The 23,278-nt window shown below is 44.1% G+C and overlaps 1 protein-coding gene across 4 annotated transcripts in view; it reads left to right on the forward strand.

Moving 5' to 3' along the window:
* Mtus1 (microtubule associated scaffold protein 1) overlaps window positions 1-23,278 on the forward strand; it is a 145,278-nt gene that overhangs the window by 78,709 nt on the left and 43,291 nt on the right. For 2 of the 4 annotated variants that reach the window (XM_032919464.1, XM_032919463.1), the window contains exons 4-5: window positions 6,100-6,231; window positions 8,319-8,357. In XM_032919464.1, the coding sequence (XP_032775355.1) occupies window positions 6,100-6,231; window positions 8,319-8,357 (171 nt within the window). Of the gene's footprint in view, window positions 1-1,614; window positions 1,820-6,099; window positions 6,232-8,318; window positions 8,358-14,408; window positions 14,996-23,278 lie in introns of those variants that run through there. The other 2 variants (XM_032919465.1, XM_032919466.1) reach the window with 2 other exon arrangements.

Consider the following 23,278-nt stretch of genomic DNA (forward strand, 5'->3'; position numbering starts at 1 on the left):
TTTTTAGGACTAGATTTCTTTGGATGACCGTCCAGGGGACCCTGAAATGATTGTGCATTAATGGCACCGGCTGTATACAGAAGCTTAAGGTATATACTTGAGCTGACATGTTTGCGGGGCTGTTTGGAAAAGAGTAGTAGCTGGGGCTCTTGTAATTCAGCTGGAGATCAGGAAATCTATCGCTGAGGCTTTGTTTGGTTTTGTTTTTGAAAGAGTGCCTTGTAGAAGTGCTTTGTAATCTTTTACTTTAGATGCCAGATGCAGCGTGGTACAAATCATAGAGCTTTAACCATAAATAAGTTAAGGAAATAGGTTGAAAGTTTTTTTGTGAATTTCGTTTTCTGCCATGTTCTCTGCGTGGCGAGAGGGCAAGGAAGCTAAGCTCGCCCCATCCCCCAAAGACGTCCCCTTTTTATTCAAAAGATGTATTCAGAAAAGCGCTGTTTGTTTTCTTTTTCCCTTTCTCCTTAAATTTCCTCCCAAAATAATCCATGAATTAGTTCAGACAAATAGCCCGGGAGGGCCTGATGTGCCGGGGGTTGTAATAGGTACAGGGAGGGGTGCAGGGCACCGAAAATATCCTTATTAATAAAGAGCAGATGAGGAAAAGATACAGATTGCACATTTGTGAGCAAGAGGTGGAGATGTCAGCCCTTGCTTTAACAGCAAATCCACGTCTTTTGGGGGGTGGGGTGGGGCCAGAGTCGTCAAACTCTTTGGGTGCGGAACAGCAACAGGGCTACGGTACACGTACACTATCTACTACTTCACTGTGTTCTACACCAATACCTTGGTTATCACCTTGGACTTTTAGGAGACTTAACTGAGGCCCAGAGACTTAACAATTCAAAGTCACACAGCAAGTACATGACAGAATGGACTGTAGGCAGCAGGCATTGAGTTAATGACAAAGGGCTCATTTCAAATAAGTCACTGAGTCTCATAGGCACATATGTAACTGCATAGTGGTACATGACAAATATTAGACTTTGTTACTTAAAGAGGGTCGTTATGTTTGTGTGCATTTATTGTCTGAAATTTAAAGTGGCGGGGAAACCCCAGAGGGTTTGCCCTATCGGGTAATTCTCTGTGAACCTGAAAATGTGTCTCGAATTTGTATTGTTCTGAACTCGTCTCTCATCTAGACTTCTTGGTAAAATTTAAAAAGCAAACCACCCAGAGAGAATCACCAGCAACCCCCGAGAGCCATAACGATGGAGCCTTGTGACCCTTGGAGCTGACACGTTCCATAATATCACACCCCACCCGGGTTTTCTATCGAACAGCCATGTTGATCTGGCCACTGCCCGGGTAGCCCGTCTGATCCTGCCAAGGAGGTTTCGAAACGCTTTTGTCCTTTCCTTTTTGTCTGTTAACAAAAGGGTTCACGGTGTGCCCACAGAGCCTGTCTAGTGGCCATGTGTCCCTCTTAGCAGATTAAGCATGCACATCAGTGAGTCTCTTTCTTAGTCCGGTTCGCAGCTGGTTGAATCTGTTCCGTGTAGTGCCTTGCGGCATACAGTTCTCCCCCTCCCCATTCTAATTGACTGAGAGAGAGCAAGCATGAGGGGTGTGAGCGCGAACATGGCTGCAGCTTTTCCTGCCTGAGCTTGCTTTGTTCCTTTTTAAATGACTATACCAGGAGGATTTCGCAGTTGTACAGAAACTGATATTTCTTCGACGATCTTTATCAATTCTACACTCACACCCCCGGCTGGCTCAGAAAGGCAGTACGATGCTACCTTATTGGCACTGCTGGTCGTGGGATCCTACAGCCTTTGTATAATTCCTTTGTTAGCCACGCTTTCTAGGAAAAGAAGTAGGTCGACGGTTTCTCATTTGATTCTTTGCTTTGTAAGCATGCTTAAATTTTTATTAAATAAATTGATTTTAGGACCGCTTGGCTATTAGCTTTGTTGTTGCTTGTGATTTATGTTGACTGTGGCGTTTCGTGGTTGTATTTATATATACATACGATGCAAACGGATCTGTCGGGAACAATTTTATTGTGTGTTTTCTGTGTTTCGGGGCTTAAAAATTTATAATTCAGCTTGTCAGTGCTCTTGGTATGATGTTTTCCTATTATCAAGAACTATTTAATTTAATTTCTGATTAAAAGACCATTTGATTTAATTTCTGATTAAATACTAAGTTTTGAGTGTGTGACTGGCAGTTGTGCAAATGTAGAGAAATATTTCCTTAGAATTTAAATGAAAGCACCAGGGGTTTTTTTTTTGTTGTTGTTGTTGTCTTTAGTTATAATTAATATATGACTCACATAACAGTATTAGATGTGTATGTGTTTTTTTAAAACTACCTTAAAATATGAAAAAAAAATCATTTTGCGCCCAAATCATCTTGCTGAGATAAGGGATCTCATTGGGAAATAATTTAATGATGCTGGGGCATCATGGCTCTGACCAGCTTCAACACGGCAGCCTCTTTGAAGGGCAACACCTGCTTCCTTTGCCTCCTTTTGCCTTGTGATGCTATATTGTTAGTGGTGTCCGTTAAGAACTTCATAGCATAGGACTGTTGGGAAATTCACATCTGGTCCTTGGGGATCCTTAGAAGCAATGTTACCGAGTTATAAGTTGGTTGAAAGGAGATGTATAAGGCAATATTTGTTTAATCTGAAGGCTTAGCAGTTATTTTTTTTTAAATGAGTGCATAGGAAACATTAACGTTCAAATAACTTCTTTGGGTGTGAGCGTAAAGACTGCATAGTGGTTCTCTATACCACATGAGGCAGATCGTTGTGCAATTTGGAAGCAGGTCTTGAGAAAGCAGTTTTGCCACAGTAGCAGGACTATGAAGACTAGAGGCTTCCTTCCTCTTTCCCTTCGGCCACAAAAGCATGTTTATTTTTGAGGGACAGATGGTGTGGGGCAATGGCAGAGACGCAAGCCAAAGCTGTTTGCCCTCTATCAGCAATGGGAGATCCGAAGGACTAAATAAGGAAATGGGCCATCCTCTCTCGCGCGTTGGTGGCAGCCTGACTGAGGGAAGTGATCTATAGGAAAGGACACTACTCACCTGGGGCTTGCTCTGGTTTCTATTAACTCACGGCGAGTTGGACAGTCATCTCTTAGCACCGGTCTGTAAATCTGACGAAGGGAGACTGAGTTCAGCATCCTCCCAGCCTCTGACTCCTTTTCTTCACCGCCGTCCCACGATGCCTCGACATTTAGGAGGAAAGCACTCCAGTTTGCCCAACTAAGAGGGCAGAAGGATGAATCTCCCTGATCCCCAGTTGTGTTTCTCTTGTGGCAAAAATGGTTAGTGAGTATGGTCCTATCTGTCACCACTAGGCAGTTGGTAAGAACCGATTGATCCTTTCTCTCAGGCTTCCTCCAGGTTCAGGTTCAGAGGAAACGGCTTTTTGACTAGTGATGTCTGACACAGGCAACGAGGTGAGAGGTGGGCAGTGTATGGCGCTGTCTCCATGTAAGGCATGTTAGAGAGCACACCCACCTGAGTGAATTACTTCATGAGGAAGTAATCAGATCACTATCAGTCGTGTTTGTTCTCTTTTAGTATCTCTATATGGGGTATAGGAGACATTTTTGTAATTATAAAGTGGAATGGTTTTTGCTTATGAACTTCAGACTTACGTGATTTGATTTTAAGCCAGGGAGGCAGCTGATTGGGCACAGTTGCAGAAGTCTAAGCTGATTAGCAAGGAGTTCCAGAAATGAGGAGAGTTTTATTTCTGTGCAGACACATGGAGTTTAATTAAAAAAAAACTCATTTTGACCAAATGCCAGAATGTGCTAAGAAATGCTTAACAAGCCAATATTGGACTGAGGAGAGAAGCTCTTTGGAGCAGGGAAATTTTTTTGCTTAGATTTTTTTTTTTCTGAAAAGGTCAATGCATCCTCTCTCCTTCTCTCCACATTCTGTCTTCTCTGCGTCTTATTCCACTTGCAACACTCCCTGGGCTGGGGATATGAAAATACAGATTTTTAGAAAAATCGGTTGCAGCCTAATCAGTTCTGACTAAAGAGGATATCGTAATAGGACAGTTCTAGGTAAGGAAACAGAAATCGACAGGATCCTGGGCCAGTCGCCGCGCTAGGAGCTGAGTTTAAGGAAGGAGAAACACTTCAAGGGCCTCCTGCCTCTTGGTATTCAACCTTCAAGTTGGAATTTATTTAACAGCAATGTGCCAGCCAAGAGGAACGTGCTTAGAAAATGGAGAGAATACTTAAGTGTTAGGTCATAAGTGTGTTCAGCTTATTACAACTGGTAAAGTTGGGTGCTAAGACAATGGTTAATCACGGAGCATGAATATTTAACACATATTTCATATAAGTATGTAATTATGTCTAAGAATGCAAGCATAAAATATATATATTTGTATCGGAGATCCGTGTCTTTTATCCTTGAGATATAGCAATTGAGTCTGGTATGTTCAAAAGTTGATGGAATCTGGTGCTAGATCTGTTGCCACAATGAGCCAAGTATCTACTGAAGTATGAGGCCAGTAGCCGGGGGTCTCTTTTGCGTCGGTGAGAAAATCTTTCACTAAGTCCTGTGTAAGGGACTAAGGCTCAGAGAAGTGAAGAATGCATCCAGACTTATGGGCAATCCTATATCCAGTTTGTAAACTGAACTGAATTTAATTTTTCAAAATTAGAACAAGTGACTTAACTTTACTGCTGAGTGTAACAAAAGTTGCTCCAAAGTGCAAGTCTGAAATGCGACTGCTAGAACAAAGCGACCCCCTTGGATCGGAGTCATGTCAGTTAAACACCTACTGAAACCCAATGCCCATATCTCATGGATGTCTTAAAAGACATGCTCTGAAAGGTTGGTGCCCTTGTCTCCCACGTGTCCTTTAGAATGTGATGCCGAGTATTAGACCTCGGTGTCCACTATCCTGCCAAGTCTGAGAAGCCCTACTCCCAAGCGAGGTGAGAATTGGAAATCAGGACAGGAACTAGGCGGAAGCTTGTCGGCAGGAGGGTGGGTTTGTGTTGATCTAATATTAGGAATGTTGTCTGGGCATAATGGCTGTTAACAGATGGCTCAGTGCATGGATGCTGGGTGAGGACCAAGAGAGCATGTGTATGTGTGTAGGCATTGTTGGTGGGGGTGGAGGTCATTTAGCCTAGTGAGAAACATTGTGTGTTCACATCGATAATTTGTGAGCAGGGGACGTGTATGAAGTGGGTAATTTATACTCTGGCTTCACCGTGCATGCACTGAAACCAAAACGATACAGGGCTCCTGGCATGGCTTCTGAACCATGACGGCACAATTCATGCAGAGCATTCTATACCAGAAAGGAATTATGACCTGTTTATTATATGGTAGAATAAAAGCGGATGCCTAGAATTATGTGTAGGCAGTGTCTTAGAGAAAATAGGTCAGGTTCTTTAGTGGCTTTAGGAAATTCCGTGTTTTCTTGTGGGTGGTTTCCATTACTCAAGTGAGAGTCTTTTTATATTTTTTCAGTTTGAGGTTGAGAACCTTTGTAACAAGAGTGGATGATGGCTGTCTAGCTTCGAAATACAGCTCCTCTGGAGACCAGATCTCTATCTTGAAGCCACTGAGGGTTTTATCTGGTTCTTCTTCTTCTTCTTCTTCTTCTTCTTCTTCTTCTTCTTCTTCTTCTTCTTCTTCTTCTTCTTCTTCTTCTTCTTCTTCTTCTTCTTCTTCTTCTTCTTCTTCTTCTTCTTCTTCTTCCTCCTCTTCCTCTTCCTCTTCTTCTTCCTCTTCTTCCTCTTCTTCTTTTTTTTTTACTTCATTAGCATCAGCTACTTTACAGTCTGTCTCATCTTCCTTGAGAGGAATGCTTACCTGTGTGTGTATTGGGAATGTTTGTTACACAGCGTGGGCAACCGTTATCTTCCACCTCTCTGGGATAAAAACCGAGCTGGAAATATGCATACATTTGGACTGTGCCTGGAAACAAAATGTAGGCCTTTGCACTCTGGGAACACTTATTTATTTCACATCCTTGAGACCAGAAATTGCATCTGTGTTCTTTACACTCGGTAATTGTTATCAAATTGTAGTCTCTTCGGAACAAATACTGGGGATTGCTATTGCAATCATGTACTAAATAAGACATATCTTTCCGTTTTGTTCTAGGTAGTAATGCTTCCATCAACAAATTTGAAGAGAAACCCCCCAAACAAGCCTTTCAGAATGGCTCGGGACCCTTATATCTGAAGCCTTTGGGACCCAGAGCTCATGCACACTTGCTCAAAACTCCTCCAAAAGGTATTGTCTTTGTCAGAAGGAAATAATTTTACACTCTTGGCTTTTAAGGAGGTTAAATTTTGACAAGCAGGTTTATGGCACATTTAACAATTACATGTTTAAACACCAGGTGAGTAGGAAAAGAAAATAAATGTTAATTAGCACTGAGATGTTCTTGTTCCCCAAGAGTCTCCAAATTCTATATGATGGGTGAAGCCCAATAGTGCATATCAATAGGGAGGGGCTAGAGAAGTGGCTCAGTGGTTAAGAACACTGACCGGTCTCACAAAGGACTCAAGTTCAATTCCCAGCACCCATAAGGTAGCTAACAACCGTCTGTAATTCTAGATCTGGGGACCTGAGGCTCAGTCTACGGGGCCGCACAGGCACCACACACACACACACACACACACACACACACTCACACTCACTCACACACCAGCACACATGTGCACATAGACACACACGCATACAGATACACGCACACACATGCAGGCAGAACACCCATCACATAAAATAAGAAAACAAATCTCAGGGGAAAAGGCAGGTAGAACAGAGATGTTCAGGAACATTGACAAATAAAGGTAGTGTTCAGTTCTTCTAGGATGAGAGAGAGGAGCAGGAGCATGGCTTACTTCCTCTGCGTGCCCGTGGTTCGTGTCTGTTACCTGCTTGCCTTGTTCAAGAGCACGGCCTTGCTCTTTTTTCCTCTCCGACATCAGTGTCTGTGTGGTTCACCTCACCATCGCTGTGGCTGCTGAGAGAGAACAGGCAGTGTGTAGCGTATACTTAGCCTGCAGCCTTCCCATGAAGTCTTGTCACAGCACAGAGTGTGGCAAAACTCTGCTTACAGGTCCTTGAAAGCTTGCTTTTCTGGAAGAATGGCTGAGACCCATATTTATATCAGAAAATTGGGGAAGCAGCCACCACAGCCTTCCCCCTCTGCTTTCTCTCTCTTTGCATGGATGGATGCTGGCACGCGTGTGGAAGATTATGTGCTAACTTGCTGCTGCTGACCTAGTCTACACTGGGCGATGCTTTTTTCTTCCTACTGGGTTGAAGGAGGAAAACAAAAACAGAGGGTGGAGCGAGCGAGTCCTGTTGGGGGACGGCTATTCACTGTGCCGTCTGGGTCCCGTTTGCCTTGCACACGGATCTGAGGCATCAGGTAGACCCCGCTGAGATGGCAGTAATATCCGAAACTGTGGTTTTTACCATGGTTTTTAAAACCCCGTACTACCCCCCAACAGTAACTAAAAGTAAACTCTGTTCATAGAGCTTTGATCCTGAGGTGATTTTCAGAGTTAGAGACCCCGCTGATGAGTGCAAACAGGACACGCCGATCTCCTGAAAACCCCGCAGTCTATAATCATCTTCTGGAGGTCCCTCCATTTATGATGGCTACAACCTTTTAAAGGGAGATGATCTCCCGCAGATGGACTCTGGCAGTTCCACCCAGTCCTCTACAGATGGTTAGTCCCTTGATGAGTATTTGATGTCGAGCTCGGAGCTTACAGCTCTCCAAGCATCTACCTGGGTGGCTCCTGGCTGCATGCTATACGGAGAAACGTCCCCCATGTATTTTTCTTCACAGCTGAGTAGAAGCCAGGCCCTTGGGAAGGCACACGCCAGCATCCCTCTTTGACCAAGTGTAGCCTGTTCCCTGTGTGCAGTACAACAGGGAAAGCACAAGTTCAGCGCTAAGAGATGGGCCCCTTTTGGCTGGAGTCTACGTCAGTGGTGGAGTGCTCTCCCAATCTCTGGGCCCTGGAATCAGGCACTGGAATAAACAATAAGTTAATTAAAATTTAAATGAACTTTAATTGTCCTTGACTACAAATCTCCCATGCTTTGTCCTTTTAAAATGGATACTTTTTTTGATGACTAGTTCATAGCATCCTTACTACTAACAAGTGGATACTTACTATATTATCTATATTTGAAAAAGTGTACTTGATCAGGTTGTTTGCATCTTGGATAGCTGGAACCTAAATTTTAGACATTAAAGAAGGGCTTTTGGAAAATGAAACCCACCGTGGTTTACAAAATAGTTTGAGGTTTGCGTAGCATTTCTAACGAAGCATGTCTTTGTTTCTGTCCTATTCTAGGTCCTTCGAGAAAGAGTCTGTTTACAGCTTTTAATTCAGGCAAGTGGCCATTTTATGAATACATTAAAATATTTCCATTTGAAAAGTAATGATTAAACACGTTGAAATTTGTAATTACTTTACTTGTATAGTTAAAAGTCAAAATTCAGGCTTTAAGGTGTAACTAACTGCTTAGGACGAACAGAAGATAAAACAGGTAGATTTAGCCTAAGATGACTTTTTAAACATGGTTCACGTGAAATACAACTGGACACTCCTTCAGATATACATGCTATTTTAAACTGGGTCATCTTTAATTGTAAAATGGTCTGAAGATACAATTTTTTAACTGTCGGTTGGATGTACATTTCTAGGGCAGCCTATAGCTTAAAGCGATTGAATTACATTGAGAGTCCAGCACTTCCTTTTGAGCATCTAAAGCTCTTATAATGTGTCCTCACCAGGTTTCCGTGTATGACACGCAGGCCTGTGTGCAGCCGGCCATGCACTGCCTACGTGCTCTCCTTTTTACTGCAGTGATAGCAGAGTCATGTGGCTTCCAAGTCCACTGCACATCAGGACAGAATGCCAGAAAAAAGAAAGGAACATGTAAAGTAGCTGTTAGACAGAGTCTCACGTTGTCAGTACAGAATTCATCTGTGGGCCTCGGGTTCCCCCCCCCCCCCGGTTAGCTGTAAGCATGGTGGTTGGTTAGTTTCCCAACCCAAGGCTGGCCTGGAATTAGTTCGAGCCTAATGAGGAAAGCTTGCCCCATGTGGCTTTGGAAGGAAAACTACTTAACTATGGGCATTCCATTTGGTTACATGCCGCGGCGTGATCAGGTTTAACGGGTCACCCAGTGTGATAACAATGAGCCTCTTGGGTACTTGAGTTGGTTCTCTATCACGTTCACAGAGATCGCGTTATGAGCTGTTTTACAATCATCTCTGTCTGTGTTTGGGGGGTTTTCTGGTGACAGATACTTCAAAGTGGGAATTAAAAAAAACTAAAGCACATGCATTTTAGAGTTGCTTAGATAATCATATTATTTCCAAAAAGCTTCATACTAGTTTCTGATATGATCCACAATATTACAGCATCAGTCATACTTTCTCTGGTCAATCTCAGATTATTAATTTATTATTTTTTAAAAATTTTATGTATTTAATTTAATGTTGTAAAGTTTTTTTTTTTTTTCCAACATGTGTTTTGTGAACAGTGTCAGATCCCCTAGATCTGGAATTACAGTTGTGAGCTGTCATGTAGGTTCTGGAAACTGAACCCTGTTCTTTAGTAGTGCTCTAAATCTCTAGCCATCTCTCTAGGCCCCGGTTGGCTTTTGTGTGTGTGTGTGTGTGTGTGTGTGTGTGTGAAATGTTTGAAATGTTCCATCATTATTTTAGTTTAACGGTTATTTTAAAGAAATTCTGTTACCTCAGAAGACAATGAAAGAAGATTGACCTTGTGAGGCTCGGAGGTTGGCGTAAATCTTGGTTCTCCTTCTTTCTATTTCTGTCCCGACCTCTGGCTACTTGCTAAGCCTCTCCAGGGCTTGAGTTTCTCGTGTGGCAGCATGGGAATGTTGAGCAGATAAATCCCAGTGTGGGAATTGTTCTGACCGTGGAGACTATTTTCATCCCAGGCTCTCACATGGTAGCGGCCACTGCTGTTAGGGCTGACAAGGTTGACAGTGCTCCTAGTCATTCACTTCCCATGGCTTTACATTGGAGGTAACCCCACCCCCCACCTCAGGGTGTTGAGTCCCAGGAAACCCTCAAAGCAAGTGGGAAACCCCACCAAAGCTATGAACCCCCTCCCCGAGGTCTAGCCGTTGTGATTTATTTAAAGGTTATGACATTAGGAGATTCTAGGCAGCACCGGCTCTAAATAAAACGCGCTCGCTGTTTGTGAGGGGCTGTCACACACCACAGCATACTATTATAAACGTGGCTCTGACACCCATAGTTGCTGTTCGGGATACCTCAGCCAACCCAAGTTGTGCTTACCCAGTTCTTGACTGTTTTATATACCATCCCTGTCATGGGCCATGGTGTCTGCCTTGCCAAGTGGGAATGCCTCCTCCTGTGCCATTTCATAGACATGGGCCAGGGTCGTGTGGCTTTCTGCGTCTCCTTGCTCCAAAGTCAGGAGGTGGTTGAGAGCTGCAGACCTACTCTGGGGAGGGGATGAGATGCTGCCACACTGTACACCTTCCTTATTACATGTTGGTGATCTCAACTTGGCTCTCATGTTGAAAGAGCAGATCCCATTTGGATATGTGGAAAATCTGGTGCTTCGTGTTGGGAGGAATGAATCGCTTAGTGAATCCCACTGCAGCAGTGGCTACCGTTTTGGCCCGGCACTAGATGTCCTCACCAAGGGCACGTGAATGTATTGTACACAGAAACATTTTAAGTGTAGAGATGAATAAAAGCACCACAAATACAGACCTGGGTATAGAAGGTCTTTCCAGTAACATGCATATAACAAAGGAGATCAATAATTATGACAGCACATGATTTGAGCTTTGTTTTGTCAAATCATTACAAACAGTAGTAAGAACAAAGCCATACAATGACACCACATTTGCTCTGGGTAGCGCTCTCAAAAACAAGCAAGGCAGAGCCAGCCTCACAATAGATGCTAAAAGGGCCTATAGTCTTAAAACACCTCTGTTAAAATCCATATTGCATCTTTTTCATTGAAAAAGAAAAGTCACTACGTGAAATTCAGGGGAACCAAATAAGACTCCAATGTCGCCAAAACCAATCTTGTGGGGGGCAAAAACAAAGAGAGGTGAAGGTGCCGTAATTCTTGCTTTCAAATCTCTAATTAAAACAGTCTGAAGTGGGCACAAAGGTAGATACACAGACCAATGCAATGAATGGAACAGCCCAGAAACAAATCCGTGCACTCACACTCTGCTGAGCCTTGGCAAGACTGCCAAAGAATACAAGTGGAGAAACCATCATTTCTCTAAGGAATAGTGTGGGAAGAAGTAGATGTCTGTGGGTGCACTGAACTCGAACCTTCACCTCACCCCATACACAGAAAACAACTCAGTGAATTACAGTAAAACTCAAAACTGAAAACCAGGAGAAGACAGAGGGGAGAGCTTCATGGCTTTGTCGTCGTCCGTGATTGATACCAGAAGAATGTGGCAAGCAGAATAGGACAAGTGGGATTCTGAGGAGCCCAAACTCTTCCGCTTAGCAAGGGGGGCAGTCGGTAGCATGACGGGTGGCCCACGAGACAGAGGGGACTGCCTGCAAGCCATATTTTGCAATAAGGGCTGATTTACCCAAAGTGAAATCAGGATATGGAAAGGAGATTTGATCTGCCATGGTCTTTGCATACTCTTGCAATTGGGGGTGTGGGTGGAGGTTGGGAGGGGAGACACCGTCTCTGCGGACTGGTGGCCCAGGTGCCCTGGTGAACACAGCAGAAAGAGGGACAAACTATCCTAAGCAATAGATATCAAAAGACTGACACCCGACAGGTGTCCCCTGACCTCTCCATGCACCGTGTGGCACGTGTGGCACTCTCAGGCACAAGTGCATGGGCGTGCAGTGCACAGAAGTGAGAAGGGAGTCTTGCTGACACCGCTGACACCGATTACACTGGTATCTACATCTTTGGGTTTTGTAGCAGCATAACACGTAATGCTTCCCGGCCTGGTGGTGCTGGCCAAGAAATGGGAAGTTGCTGTTGGAGAGATTCAGTTTTGAAAGATCAGGACATTGTGACAGCACACACGGTTACAGCACAGTTTAACCGTAAGGAGCATAGGTTTAAAATTTGTTGAGGGTAGATTTTGTGTTCTTGCCTTAATAACAGGGAAGATGAACACACAAGAAACTGAAAAAAAAAACATGCAGGACTAAGAAACGGGAAAAAGAACTGTTAGCTGATTGAAGCTGATTGATCCCTTTGGGCTGATTTCTCTTTAGCCCGGTACCTAGTGGTTGATGAATCAAGACCAGGAGCTTACACTCTGTACCAGAGTGTATGTGAATTTGGGAGCCGTTGCATAAGGAATGGCTTTCTAGACAAGACATGCACGATCAGAACGAGCCTAGGAAGAGATGATTTTTTTAAAATTACTTTTCAGACTTCTTTAAAATAGGAGGAGGAAATGGAGACTTAGAGGGATGGTTTGGTAGTTTATAGTTTTACTAGTCAAAGAGCAAACAAACGTAAAGTAAAACAAACGACGACTAAAACAAGAAACCAAAAGACCCACTACCACCAAAAGCCAACTAAAGTCTAATCCTTATTTACTGCTCCATCCTAAGTACTAAACTTTGCTCCCCTGGTTTTCTGGCCATCGTTGCCTCGTGCTGATCCTTAGGACTTGACAAAGTAACAGCAGAAGCCACCGTTCTTCTTTGTTGCACTCATGCCAGCTGGCCACCAGGGGGCAGAGGATGTTTGGGAAAGAGTCGAAACCGAGCAGCTTGAGGCTTGTCTCTAAGCACATGGTTTTGTTGGGAGTGGGGGCGCTTTTTACAAACAGGAGCTGCATTTGGTTTTCCTCCACACTGATATTATTTGTATTACTTCAGCCTCTTTCTGCATCCAAGAGAAAAGGTTAATAATTAACATGCATGGGGTAGGTAATGACAGTAGAGTTCAATAAACTATTTAAAAAAATTTTTTTTTATTTTAACCTTACTTTATTTTCATGGGTGTGGGTGTTTTGCTTACATGCATGTCTGTGTATCACATGCAGGAATCCTGCCTGAAAGGGTGAGCAGCAGGTATCTGATCCCTTGGGACTGGGGATGACTGTGAGGGGTCACATGTAGGTGCTGGGAGCGGAACATGGGTCCTCTGGAAGTCTAGCCATTAACTGCCAAGCCTTCTCTTAAGCCCCTTAAAACGAAACTTTTAGTAAATGTACATTATTGGTTATTTCTTCCTTTGGGTAGTGTAAGCCAATGGGTTTCTCTGTGACAGAATAGCTTACTATTAACAAAAGAACCACAACCCCTGAAAAAGATCCCACCCAGAAACCAAAAAACTGACTACATGGACAAGCGTGGGTGTGTCCATTTGTGACACTAATTTTATTTCTCATTCAGTTTACAATTTTGATTCTTACTGATACCTTTTTAGAACATATTTTTGATAGCAAATGAGGAGCTTGGCTTTTGGTTTTGTTCTGGTTTTTTTGTTTTTGTTTTTGTTTTTTTAATATTCTGAATTTGGAGAAAGGAGTTTAATGGTTTTAAAAATAACAACCTGTGATTTAACAGAGGAAAAGAAAGCCCAAAGATCTGTTTCTTTGACTCTAATTCCGTGGTACGACCTCTTCACAGAGGTCACCGAAGACCATGGGAAAGCACAGACGTTTACATTACGACTCCTAACAGTAGCAAAATCACAGTTGTCAAGTAGCGAGGAAAACAATTTTATGGTGGGGGTGGGGGGCACAGCACGAGGCACTGTATTAAGTTGCAGCATAAGGAAGGGTGAGAACCACTGCTGTAACTCCATTGTTGCTATTCCTGTTGCCCTGGATGTGTTCTTTAGGAGATTGGTTGGGTGTGGGTGTGGTCTCTGTGGGCTGCTGGTGTTCTGTCATCCTCTGACAGGACAGGGCATGGGGTGCAAGCAAGGGGTTGAGTTATTCCAGTTCTCTCGTTCTCCTGTCCGATCCGACTCTCAGATACTGTGTGGGATTTCGGAATAACTGCTTTTTAGCAGTTGCAACGTTCAGTGAGCTGTTGACGGTGTAAGACTTGCTTGTCTCATGGTATTGCTTACCGAGTCTCTGAAGCAGATCTGGTACACAGAAAGTACACTAACTTGTTACATTTTTAGTTTGGTTCTCAAACTAATGAGAATTAGAGGTGAAAATTTGACAGCCTGTCCTTAGCATAGTAAAAAAAAAAAAAAAAAAAAAAAAAAAGCAAAGCTTATTTTATTTTAAAGCTTGGAAGCATTGGTTGCTTGAAGGGTTTGATCTGTTTGCTCACTTTTATTTAATCCAGGTAATCAGGTTTACACACACCTAGGTAAAATACCTGGAAAAATGCCCGGTGATAAAAAACAAAAAGAAATGGAATCAGTTCACAGATCACTCTAATGAAATCTCATGGCTTTTTTTTTTTTTGCCTAGCTAATAAGTAGACATTAGGCTTGTGAGGTGGTTAATTTCCCTTCTCCCTGTTCCAAGTAGTGACAGGACCTGCGACATCATTGGCTGTTACATAAAGCTCCTGAGACCACCCACTTTCTCCTCCCCTTTCCATCTCTGATGGGAGCCACAACAACCCATGGCATGTACAGTGTGATGTAACCAGGGCTGCCTGCTTCCGGACCTGCTCCCCACAGCTCTTGCTCAGACGGAGGGCATTGTTTTTTTAGCAACATCTGGGAGTGCGAACGGAAGCCTGGAGCCCTAGGATAGCTTTATTTCCCCCTCTGGGTGGCCTGGCGTCAGCTATGTGAGCTTGTTTTGCTCTGGCTGTGTCTCTTGGCCTGGAAGAACACCGAGTTGCAAAGGGACAGTATGTGATGGTCCCTGGAAAAGCTGCTTCCCTTGCGAAGTTCTCCCACTGGCTTCGAAGAGATGCTGTTGTCTCCCAAATTCTCCTTATCCACCATCCACGTCCGCCTAACCGCCAAGGGACTGCTTCGAAACCTCCGGCTTCCTTCGGGGCTCAGGAAAAACACTGTCATTTTCCACACAGGTTGGTCATGCCCTGGTCTCTGCTCAGCACCGAACCGGGGAGGGATATGCTGATGAACTTGCAAACGCTTCTCAGATTTCTATGGCGACAGATAATTGGGAAATAAAGCCCTCTTTAAAGGGAGAGACTTGACTGGTGACAAGGAGCAGTTTTCTCTTGTGTCGAGCAGGAGGGGAGGGTACTTAGGCAGCTGTAGGCTTGTCTGTGTTTATGGATGCAGGGTCGATGCTTTGCAACTTTCTGAAACTCTCCTCAGCCACCAAATCTGTTTAAAAAACCAAACACCTGTTAATTCACACCTGTCTTCAAATGATTTTTGGAAATAGGAAGTGAGCATGTTGAGACGACTTCTCTTTGCATTGGGAAAGGAGATGGTTTCTGTGGTTTTGTTTTGCAGTTTAGCAGTTTCTCACTAAGACGGCATTTCAGTATATGGAAAGACCCCCACACACACACACACACACTCACATACACACACATTGTAAACACTCCTAAAATCACCCAGATGCTTGCGGAGGGCCAGTAAGCAGACCCCACCTTCAGTTTTCCAGTCTTCCTAGTGCAAACAGCTGTGGTCATGGAATATTGCTGCTGCTGTCTGTGTATGCTGTTGCCACTGCCTTTCATTCTGCTGTGCGTAACTGGGAACTCTCCTGGGTGCATCCCTTCAAGCACCTGTAAACCCGTACGCTCAGGTACCGACTAAGACCGCAGTGGTGGTGAATTAAGTTGATTCCATTGTGTGACAGCCTAAGTCTCCTTATAATTGGTTGGGGCTGCCCTGTGTTCCCTTTGACAGGCCTGCTTCGTGGGCATGCGAATGCACGATTTTCCCATGCCGTGTGTGTGTGTGTGTGTGTGTGTGTGTGTGTGTGTGTGTGTGTGTGTGTGTTTCCTGTGTGCCTCTTGTTTTTCAGTTGGCTCACTGTCCCTGGTGATTTTCTTTTTTAAATCGTGCTGACAGCTTTTCATCTTCCCAGCGGCATCTGCCTTCCCTGTGGGATGATCTTGATATTTTTTTCCCCAGCTTCCTTTCCTCGTTTCATAACTCCCCTTGGCCGGGCATTTGAGTTGGCTGGCCTTTCCTTCCAGGTCTGATGGCTGAAGGTAAATGAAGAGAACTGGGGCCATGCCCAGCCCAAATGCCACTGTGATTCATTTCACCCCTAAAAAAAAAAGGTGGGGGCCATGGAGGGGAGCTTGCTGTCTGCTGAGGCCTTGGCTTTAATTGCCTGTCCCCTGAAAATAAAAATATATTACAACTATATAAAAAAGGTAAAAAAAAAATACAGGTGTGCTCTGTTACTGTTACTATTATATTATTAATTTTTTCATATAATTTTCATCCTATTCTTTCTCCTCTCCAGCTCTTCCTGGTTCATCCCACCCCCCTACATTATACAAACAAGTGTGCTTTATGTTAATAATTTCCGTGTTCCAAAGCACAAGCAGCTCCCAATATTAATTTTTAAAACTAATGTAGGGCCTGCTCTAAGGTAAAAGGCTTGGGAGCAGTGGGCAGATAGGATCTAAATACATTATATGTGTGTGAAATGTCTAAAGAGTAAATTTTCAAAATAAAATCAGAAAGAGAAGGTCTGAGGGCATAGCGTCAGCCAAATGTGCCTCTTTCTAACCCCGACTCTATCCTCTCTCACTGTCACAGTCTTCTGGTTACCGTTCCTACAGTAGGTTAGCCAGAAACAAGCGTATGGAAGCCTTTCATAGCCTCGTCGTTAGGCAGCCTTGGAAGCTTGGTTTTGCTGTTTTAATTGCTGCCTTCGTAAGGTTACCGTATCTTAGCGTTTCATGGTTACCCACTTCATTCTTCTTTGGGTGGAGAAGGTGCCAGGGATGGAACCGGGTCTGGTACCTGTTTGACTGGCGCTCTACTACTGAGCCGCACAACCCAGCCTTTATCCCAGACCTTTAACAGTGTGAAACGCTGCTGACTGAACAGTGCTTTTATTTGTTCCACCAGCCGATGGCTTGACGTTTGTTTGTAAGCGCCTTTGTGAAGCTGGTAGTTTGAGCCTGAAAGACCAGAGTTCAGTTAATAATGTGTTTTCTTCCCATGTTGTTTTCTGAGCGTATAGAAGTATTTTAAAACCCTTTTGCTGAGAGTCCTAGTCCTTAGACCTATAATACACGTAGCAGGGAGAGTGCTCCTTACTTTACCCTGGGAAGTCTGAGGCCCCGGCACATGAACTGACTTGCCCAAGCGCACACAGTAAGTGAGACAGGAGCACAACCTGTGAGCTCTGTTTACATTTTTTACCTTAAAGATTTTTCCCCCAGGTGTGAGTATGGCGCTCTCTCAGCACCAGAGACTGGGGACGAAGGAGTGCTTTCCTCGTGAAGATTGTTAAGTTCCTATAAGAAATCGGAGGCTGGGGAGTGGACCCAGTTCATGCAGTGTTTCCTGGACAAACATAAAGACCAGGCCTCTACCCTAGGACCCATGAAAAGTTAGGTGTAGTGGGATGGCCTTTACTCCCAGTGCTGGGGACACAGATGCAGGAGGATTCCTGGGGTTGGCTGGTCAGCCAGTCAAGCCAAATTGGTGAGCTTTGACCTCAAGCGGGGAGACCCTGTTTATAAAAATAAGGGAGAGGTAAGACAAAAGACTTATGAGGGTGACATCTGGCCTTTATACCACAAAGCTCACAAGTGCATGCATGCACATACATGCACATGGAATAGAACAAAATATTGTAAAAACAATAATTGGTATTTTAAAAAAAGATTACGTAAAGAATTCAATTCTAATAATTTTAGTTATCCCTAGAAGTCTCTTTGAGTTCATCTGCATCATACCATTTTAAGGTCAGAGAAAGTTTCTAAAAATGAATTGGTGACATCATTGCCATTGGTTTTTATCTAATTAGACTTGTGAGCTCTGACTCGTTTTATATTCCTAGTAAAGGAAGTTCGGTTGGTTGCCTTAGTGATGGGGCTACTGACCTGGATTCAGGAGAACCAGGATAAGATGGTGTCGGCTCTGCTCGTAGCCCTGACTGCACTACTGTACTTGGACATTAATTTTAACTAACTACCGCCCAGGTCCCATTAATCATCCTGGCTTTCTTCTCTTTGTGACGTCATGTTCTTATCTGGCCATCAAATGTGACTCATTTTATTATTCATCCTTGGTGATCTACAACAATTGCTTATGAAAACTCAAGGCCCCACCCTTGGAGGTGATCCTTGTTTTCACGCCCTCTTTCAGGAATTTGGGGGTGAAGCTCACTCTTGTGGGACTGAGGGGCTAGAGATGGAACCTAGGACTACCTGCATCCTAGGCAGTGGCTTCACCATCGAGCTGCAATCCCCCACCGGATCCTGTTAGAGAGTAACCACACACTGACAGTGACCAGTCGGTGCAGCTACCAAGGGGTGAGAGCCTCCCGGAAGGCTTCACACTGACCTTATGCTGCCAGATTGTCCTCTGACTCCAACCCTCTTCTCACATTGCAAGAGCAATGCATTCACGTCTCCTATAAGTATCTGTTAGCACGTGCCATATGCCAGACCCAAGGCTTGGTGCTGAGAAAGTAGCCAGGACTAGGTCCCACCACAGCCCTGGGCCTGCCTCAAACCCATAGCTGGGCAGGAGGCAGGTAATCATGATAGGGTGTGGCCTGGGCCCTCTGGAAGTTCTTGGCACCTTTATCCAGGTGTTTCTCAAGTGCCTCAAGTGTGGTCCTTAGGAGAAGTGGAAGGCACTGAGGGATAAAAATCATTTCATTTGAAGAGCATAACGAATGTGGAAAGCCTAGAGGTGAGGACAGGTGGCTCCTTCAAAGGAAAAAAAAAAGCAATACTTCTGAGCAAACGGTGAGGTGAGAGGGAGGCTGGGAAAGGTACCCGGTCAGAGCCTGGGATAAGGGCACAGGCCACTATGCATTGTGGTACTGGTTACTGACAGGCTGTCACTGAATTAGGGATGTCATTGTTTTCTGTAAGGAAGGGTTGGGAGAAGAAAGAAGGGCCCCCTGTAGGGATCTTGTGTGATACTGGAAGTAGATGCCAGACGTGGGTGAAGACTGTCAGGATTAGGAAGGAATCCTGAAAGTCTAGAATAACCTCCCTAATTGTCTCAAGTTTCTGTTTGTTCAAGAGTTGTTTCTTGACAGAGTATTAAGCTAAGCTAAGTGTATTTTCAGTTTTTATCACATGGGTCCCAGTTTTATGATGACTCAGAGAGTGTAAGGGAAATGCACTTCTAAGTATAAATACTCCTTGCCTCTCAGTTCAGCTTTCCTTCCAGGCTGGAAGTAAACCCATATTAATTATTACAGATTGTATACCTTAATCCTCCAATACTTAATGTCCTCTTAACTCGAGTAGAGGCAGTTAATTAATTACACTAAGGAGTTTGAATTATTTTTGCTGAGCTAGTGATTGTTGTAGTGCCCCGTAGCCGTTTCCTCCAGATTAAAACATTCCCTCCAGTGGGGAAGCTCTTTTAGGCTCAGGAAGTCCCTGAAACTGACCAGATAGCACTAGGCTCCCTCCTCCTTGAGTATGTATAAGCAGCTGGGACTCCTCAGCCACTCAGAAAAGCAGAGCTGCCTGAAACAGGCAGAACCCTCTGAGCTGAAGAAGCTCACGGAGACACGCCCACCTGTGGCACGCCTGTTGGCTGGGCAGTGAGCATCTGGTTCCCAGCTTTTGTCAACTTTTGTCTTGGTAATATGGCTGTCTTTGAGTCATTTCTATAAGTAGCTCCTTTCACCCCATACTCCGGCTTAAGAAACCCCGATAAAACTGAGTACTGAGTTGGACTTTAGTGGTGGTCTCAATTTGATTAGTTGTTGGTGCCCATTCTGGGGGAAGTAGATGCTTGTTTGTGTCTCCCCGGGAATAACGTCACACAGCGTTTAGGCGGTTTAGGCAAGTCTGGGCATTGCAGTGATGCCTGCCTGATGTGCAAAGCCCTGAGTTTGATCCCAGAACCTGAGTAAGGGTTGGAGCGGGTACCTTAGCAATGGAAGGAAGTACTGAAGACCAAAGCAGTACCAGAACAACATACCTGAGGCTGTCCTGAAGAGCCATCTTGACCACACAGCATGTGTATGAAGTCTATTCAGTTATAGTAAAGCTCATCAAGTTACGTTCTTACATTTGGTGTTTACTTTGGAGACTTTGTTTAGAATTGCTCTGGGCCTGAAAACCAGACAGTTTGAGAAGTGACACACTTCCTCCTGAGACAGAGCTGTGCTGTCTGTGGCTCTGAAGCCAGGATGGGCAGCTCTGCTGCTTCCTTAGCTCCTTCCTTATGGGTGCCTGCCTCAGGCTATGAAGGCAAAGTAAACAGGGAAGGAGGTGGGGGCAGATCCCTTAAGCTCCAGTCCCAGTCACAGGGCTAAAATCTTAAAAAGACAGAGGCTGAGAAACTGAGTGCTTCCTGTCTGTGGTCTCTGAAGGTAAGTCTGTCCTCTCAGAGGCTGCCACTGGCCACTTAAAAAGCGAGAATAGTATTTATTATTCAACAAATGGAGTCTATAGTGACCTTGCAGTTTTGTTTTGGGTCTTCTGTTTTAAATCCGAACTAAGACAAATTAGTTTTGGTGCTGACGATAAACATTTGTAATAATCCCACTTGTTTTAGTTTGCTTTTCTGTTATCGTAATTAAACTCCAATCAAAACAAACCTAGGAAGGAAATGCTTTGTTGGCTTACAAGTTGCAGTCCACCATTAAGGGAAGCCACGGCAGGACTGAAGCAGACACCATGGAGACACACTGCTGACTTGCTCCCCATCCCCCCCTTCCCCCTACCCCCACCCCAGAACGCATGCTCAGCTACCTTTCTTACCAGGCCAACTTGCCGAGGGAAGGCACTGCTGACAGTGGGCTGGGCTCCTTGCGTCAACTGGGAATTAAGGAAATGCACCTAGGCCAATTTGATAGAATTCCTCAATTAAGGGGCTCTCTTCCCAGGTATCTCCAGTTCGTGCCAAGTTAACCAAAACTAGTTTCAACTTTCAAGCTAGTTTATTATTGGACAAAATCTTAATACTTGACTCTATTTACTTAAAATACGTTTAACTTTCCATTTTAAAATAACGCATGGAGGGGGGGGGGATGTTCTGCATTTCAGATCTGTCTTTTTTTTACCTCAGTATTAGTAGAACATTTATGGTATTTATTCTATTCATGTGCTGTTGAGATCAGTGTGTTTTTCTCAAACGCCAACATAACAGGTGCCAGTGAAGCCATTAACTAGAGCTAGTTTCGATAATATATATGTATATTATGGTATTGTATAAATATATACACACATCAATTTATATGTCAAGAGAGTTGGTTGTTTGCAGAACACATAAAGGGCCAGATTGAAGGATAACGGATCAGTAATGTATCCCTACCACACTTTATTGTCCTAATGAATATTTACAACCCTTTTGCTTCCTTGAGGAAGCCATCTTGATGACCTCATTGGCCTCTGACCCCTTTGACGATTACTTACCAAGAGCATTGGGAATTACCATAATTAAAATTAAAAGGCATATTATGGCCAGGCCTTTAATCCTAGCACCCAGGAGACAGAGGCAGGTAGGAAGTTCAAGGTCACCTTCTCTGTGTAGAATACCCAGAGAAACAGACAAAACACCCACCCCAACAATACGTATGATGACACTTTGGTAAGCATGGCGTCAGACATCTGTAGTCTTAGCTCCTGAGAGGCTGAGGCAGTATGGAGAGAGAAAGGTCAGCAGTGCTGTACCAAGACCTTATCTCTCTCACCCCAAATAAGAATGGTGTGCACGTTGCTTGTGATCTTGGGAAAGAAGACAGCAGTGGGGTTTCTGATGCCCTCTTCCGCATTAGCCATACTTTGAATCATTTTAGAAGTACTTTTCTCGCTGATTTTGTAGCTCTGGGGAAAAGTAAGACTAAAAATGTTTTATGGGCTATACATAAACATTATTATTATTAATAGTAATAGTAATAACATTATTATTATTTTCTTATTGCTGTGATAAAATACCATCACCAAGGCAAACTTTTCTTGAAAGCCATTCCTGTACAAATTCAGTGGCTCTGAGCTCAGTTTGTTGCATCATAGACAAGAAAATGCTGATTTTTAAAACTATAAGACTTTATACTACAATGTTCGACATCCTGTGAAAATGTAGGGATATCAGAAGTTTTGAAATTCAACAATCTATTTTTTTGTTCAATTTAATTTTTTTAACTTAATCACTTTATATATTGCTTGCTGTCCCCCTCCTGGTCACCTCTCCCACAATCCTTCCCCATCCTTCCTCCCCTTCTCTGAGTGAATGGAGGTCCCCCATGTGTCCCCCAACCCTGACTCTTTGAGGCTAGGCACTTCCTCTCCCACTGAGGCCAGAGAAGCAGCCCAGCTAGAAGAACGCATCCCAAGTACCGGCCGCAGCTCTGACCAAGGCAACTTTTAAAGAAAGGGCTTCACTGGGATCATGGCTGCAGAGGATTAGAGTCTACAGTGGCTGAGCATTGATGGGGTGGCAGGAAGCTGAAGCAACAGCTAAGAGTTCACCGCTTGTTCCACAAGTGGGAAGCAGAGAGTGCTAACCCCAAGTCTTGACACTTCAAAGCCCAGCCCTACTGATACACCCACTAACTGTCCCCACGCAACCACCCACTGGGGACCAAGTATTCAAAAGCCAAGACTGATGGTGGGTGAATATCTCATTCAAACTATCGTGAGGTTGAGAGATTTGCCCTTTCCCCCATGACCTGGTTCTACAACCTGGTTCTAGGTGCCTCCCACATCAAGGGCTACTATTCTGAGAATGGCATTCTCTTTTCCTTTGTCGTTTATGTACATCGAATGGTTTTTAACCTGGCCACTTGAATTTCAGTTCTTTTACAAGAAAATCTACTGTGCTTCATCGTAATAACGAGGATGATCGGGCTTGGGGTCTTTTGTCTTGTTTGGTTTTTAACAGTTTTCATACGCTTTGGAGATCCTGCTACCACTCAGTGAGTTATGTCCACAAGGGTCTACCCTCAGCTGTTGGGTGTTCTTTTATGATAAACACAACGGCAGCAGATCTCAGTTCTAGAGGTACCATGTGTGTCTCCATAGCACCCACCCACGGGGCATGGCCTGAGAGGCGGAAGTGACAGCATCTGAGTTGGCTTAGCTCAGGATGTAAACATCACAGGAGACACAGTATCTACAAGTTTAAATCTGAATTACTTTGGAGGAGTAACGACAAGAAGGCCCCAGCAAGCTACTATAACTTGTTTGGGAGATCGGTTCCTGGTGGTGACAGGACATTGGGGT

The sequence above is a fragment of the Rattus rattus genome, chromosome 13 (assembly GCF_011064425.1).
Source record: "Rattus rattus isolate New Zealand chromosome 13, Rrattus_CSIRO_v1, whole genome shotgun sequence".
Taxonomy (NCBI): Eukaryota; Metazoa; Chordata; class Mammalia; order Rodentia; family Muridae; genus Rattus; species Rattus rattus.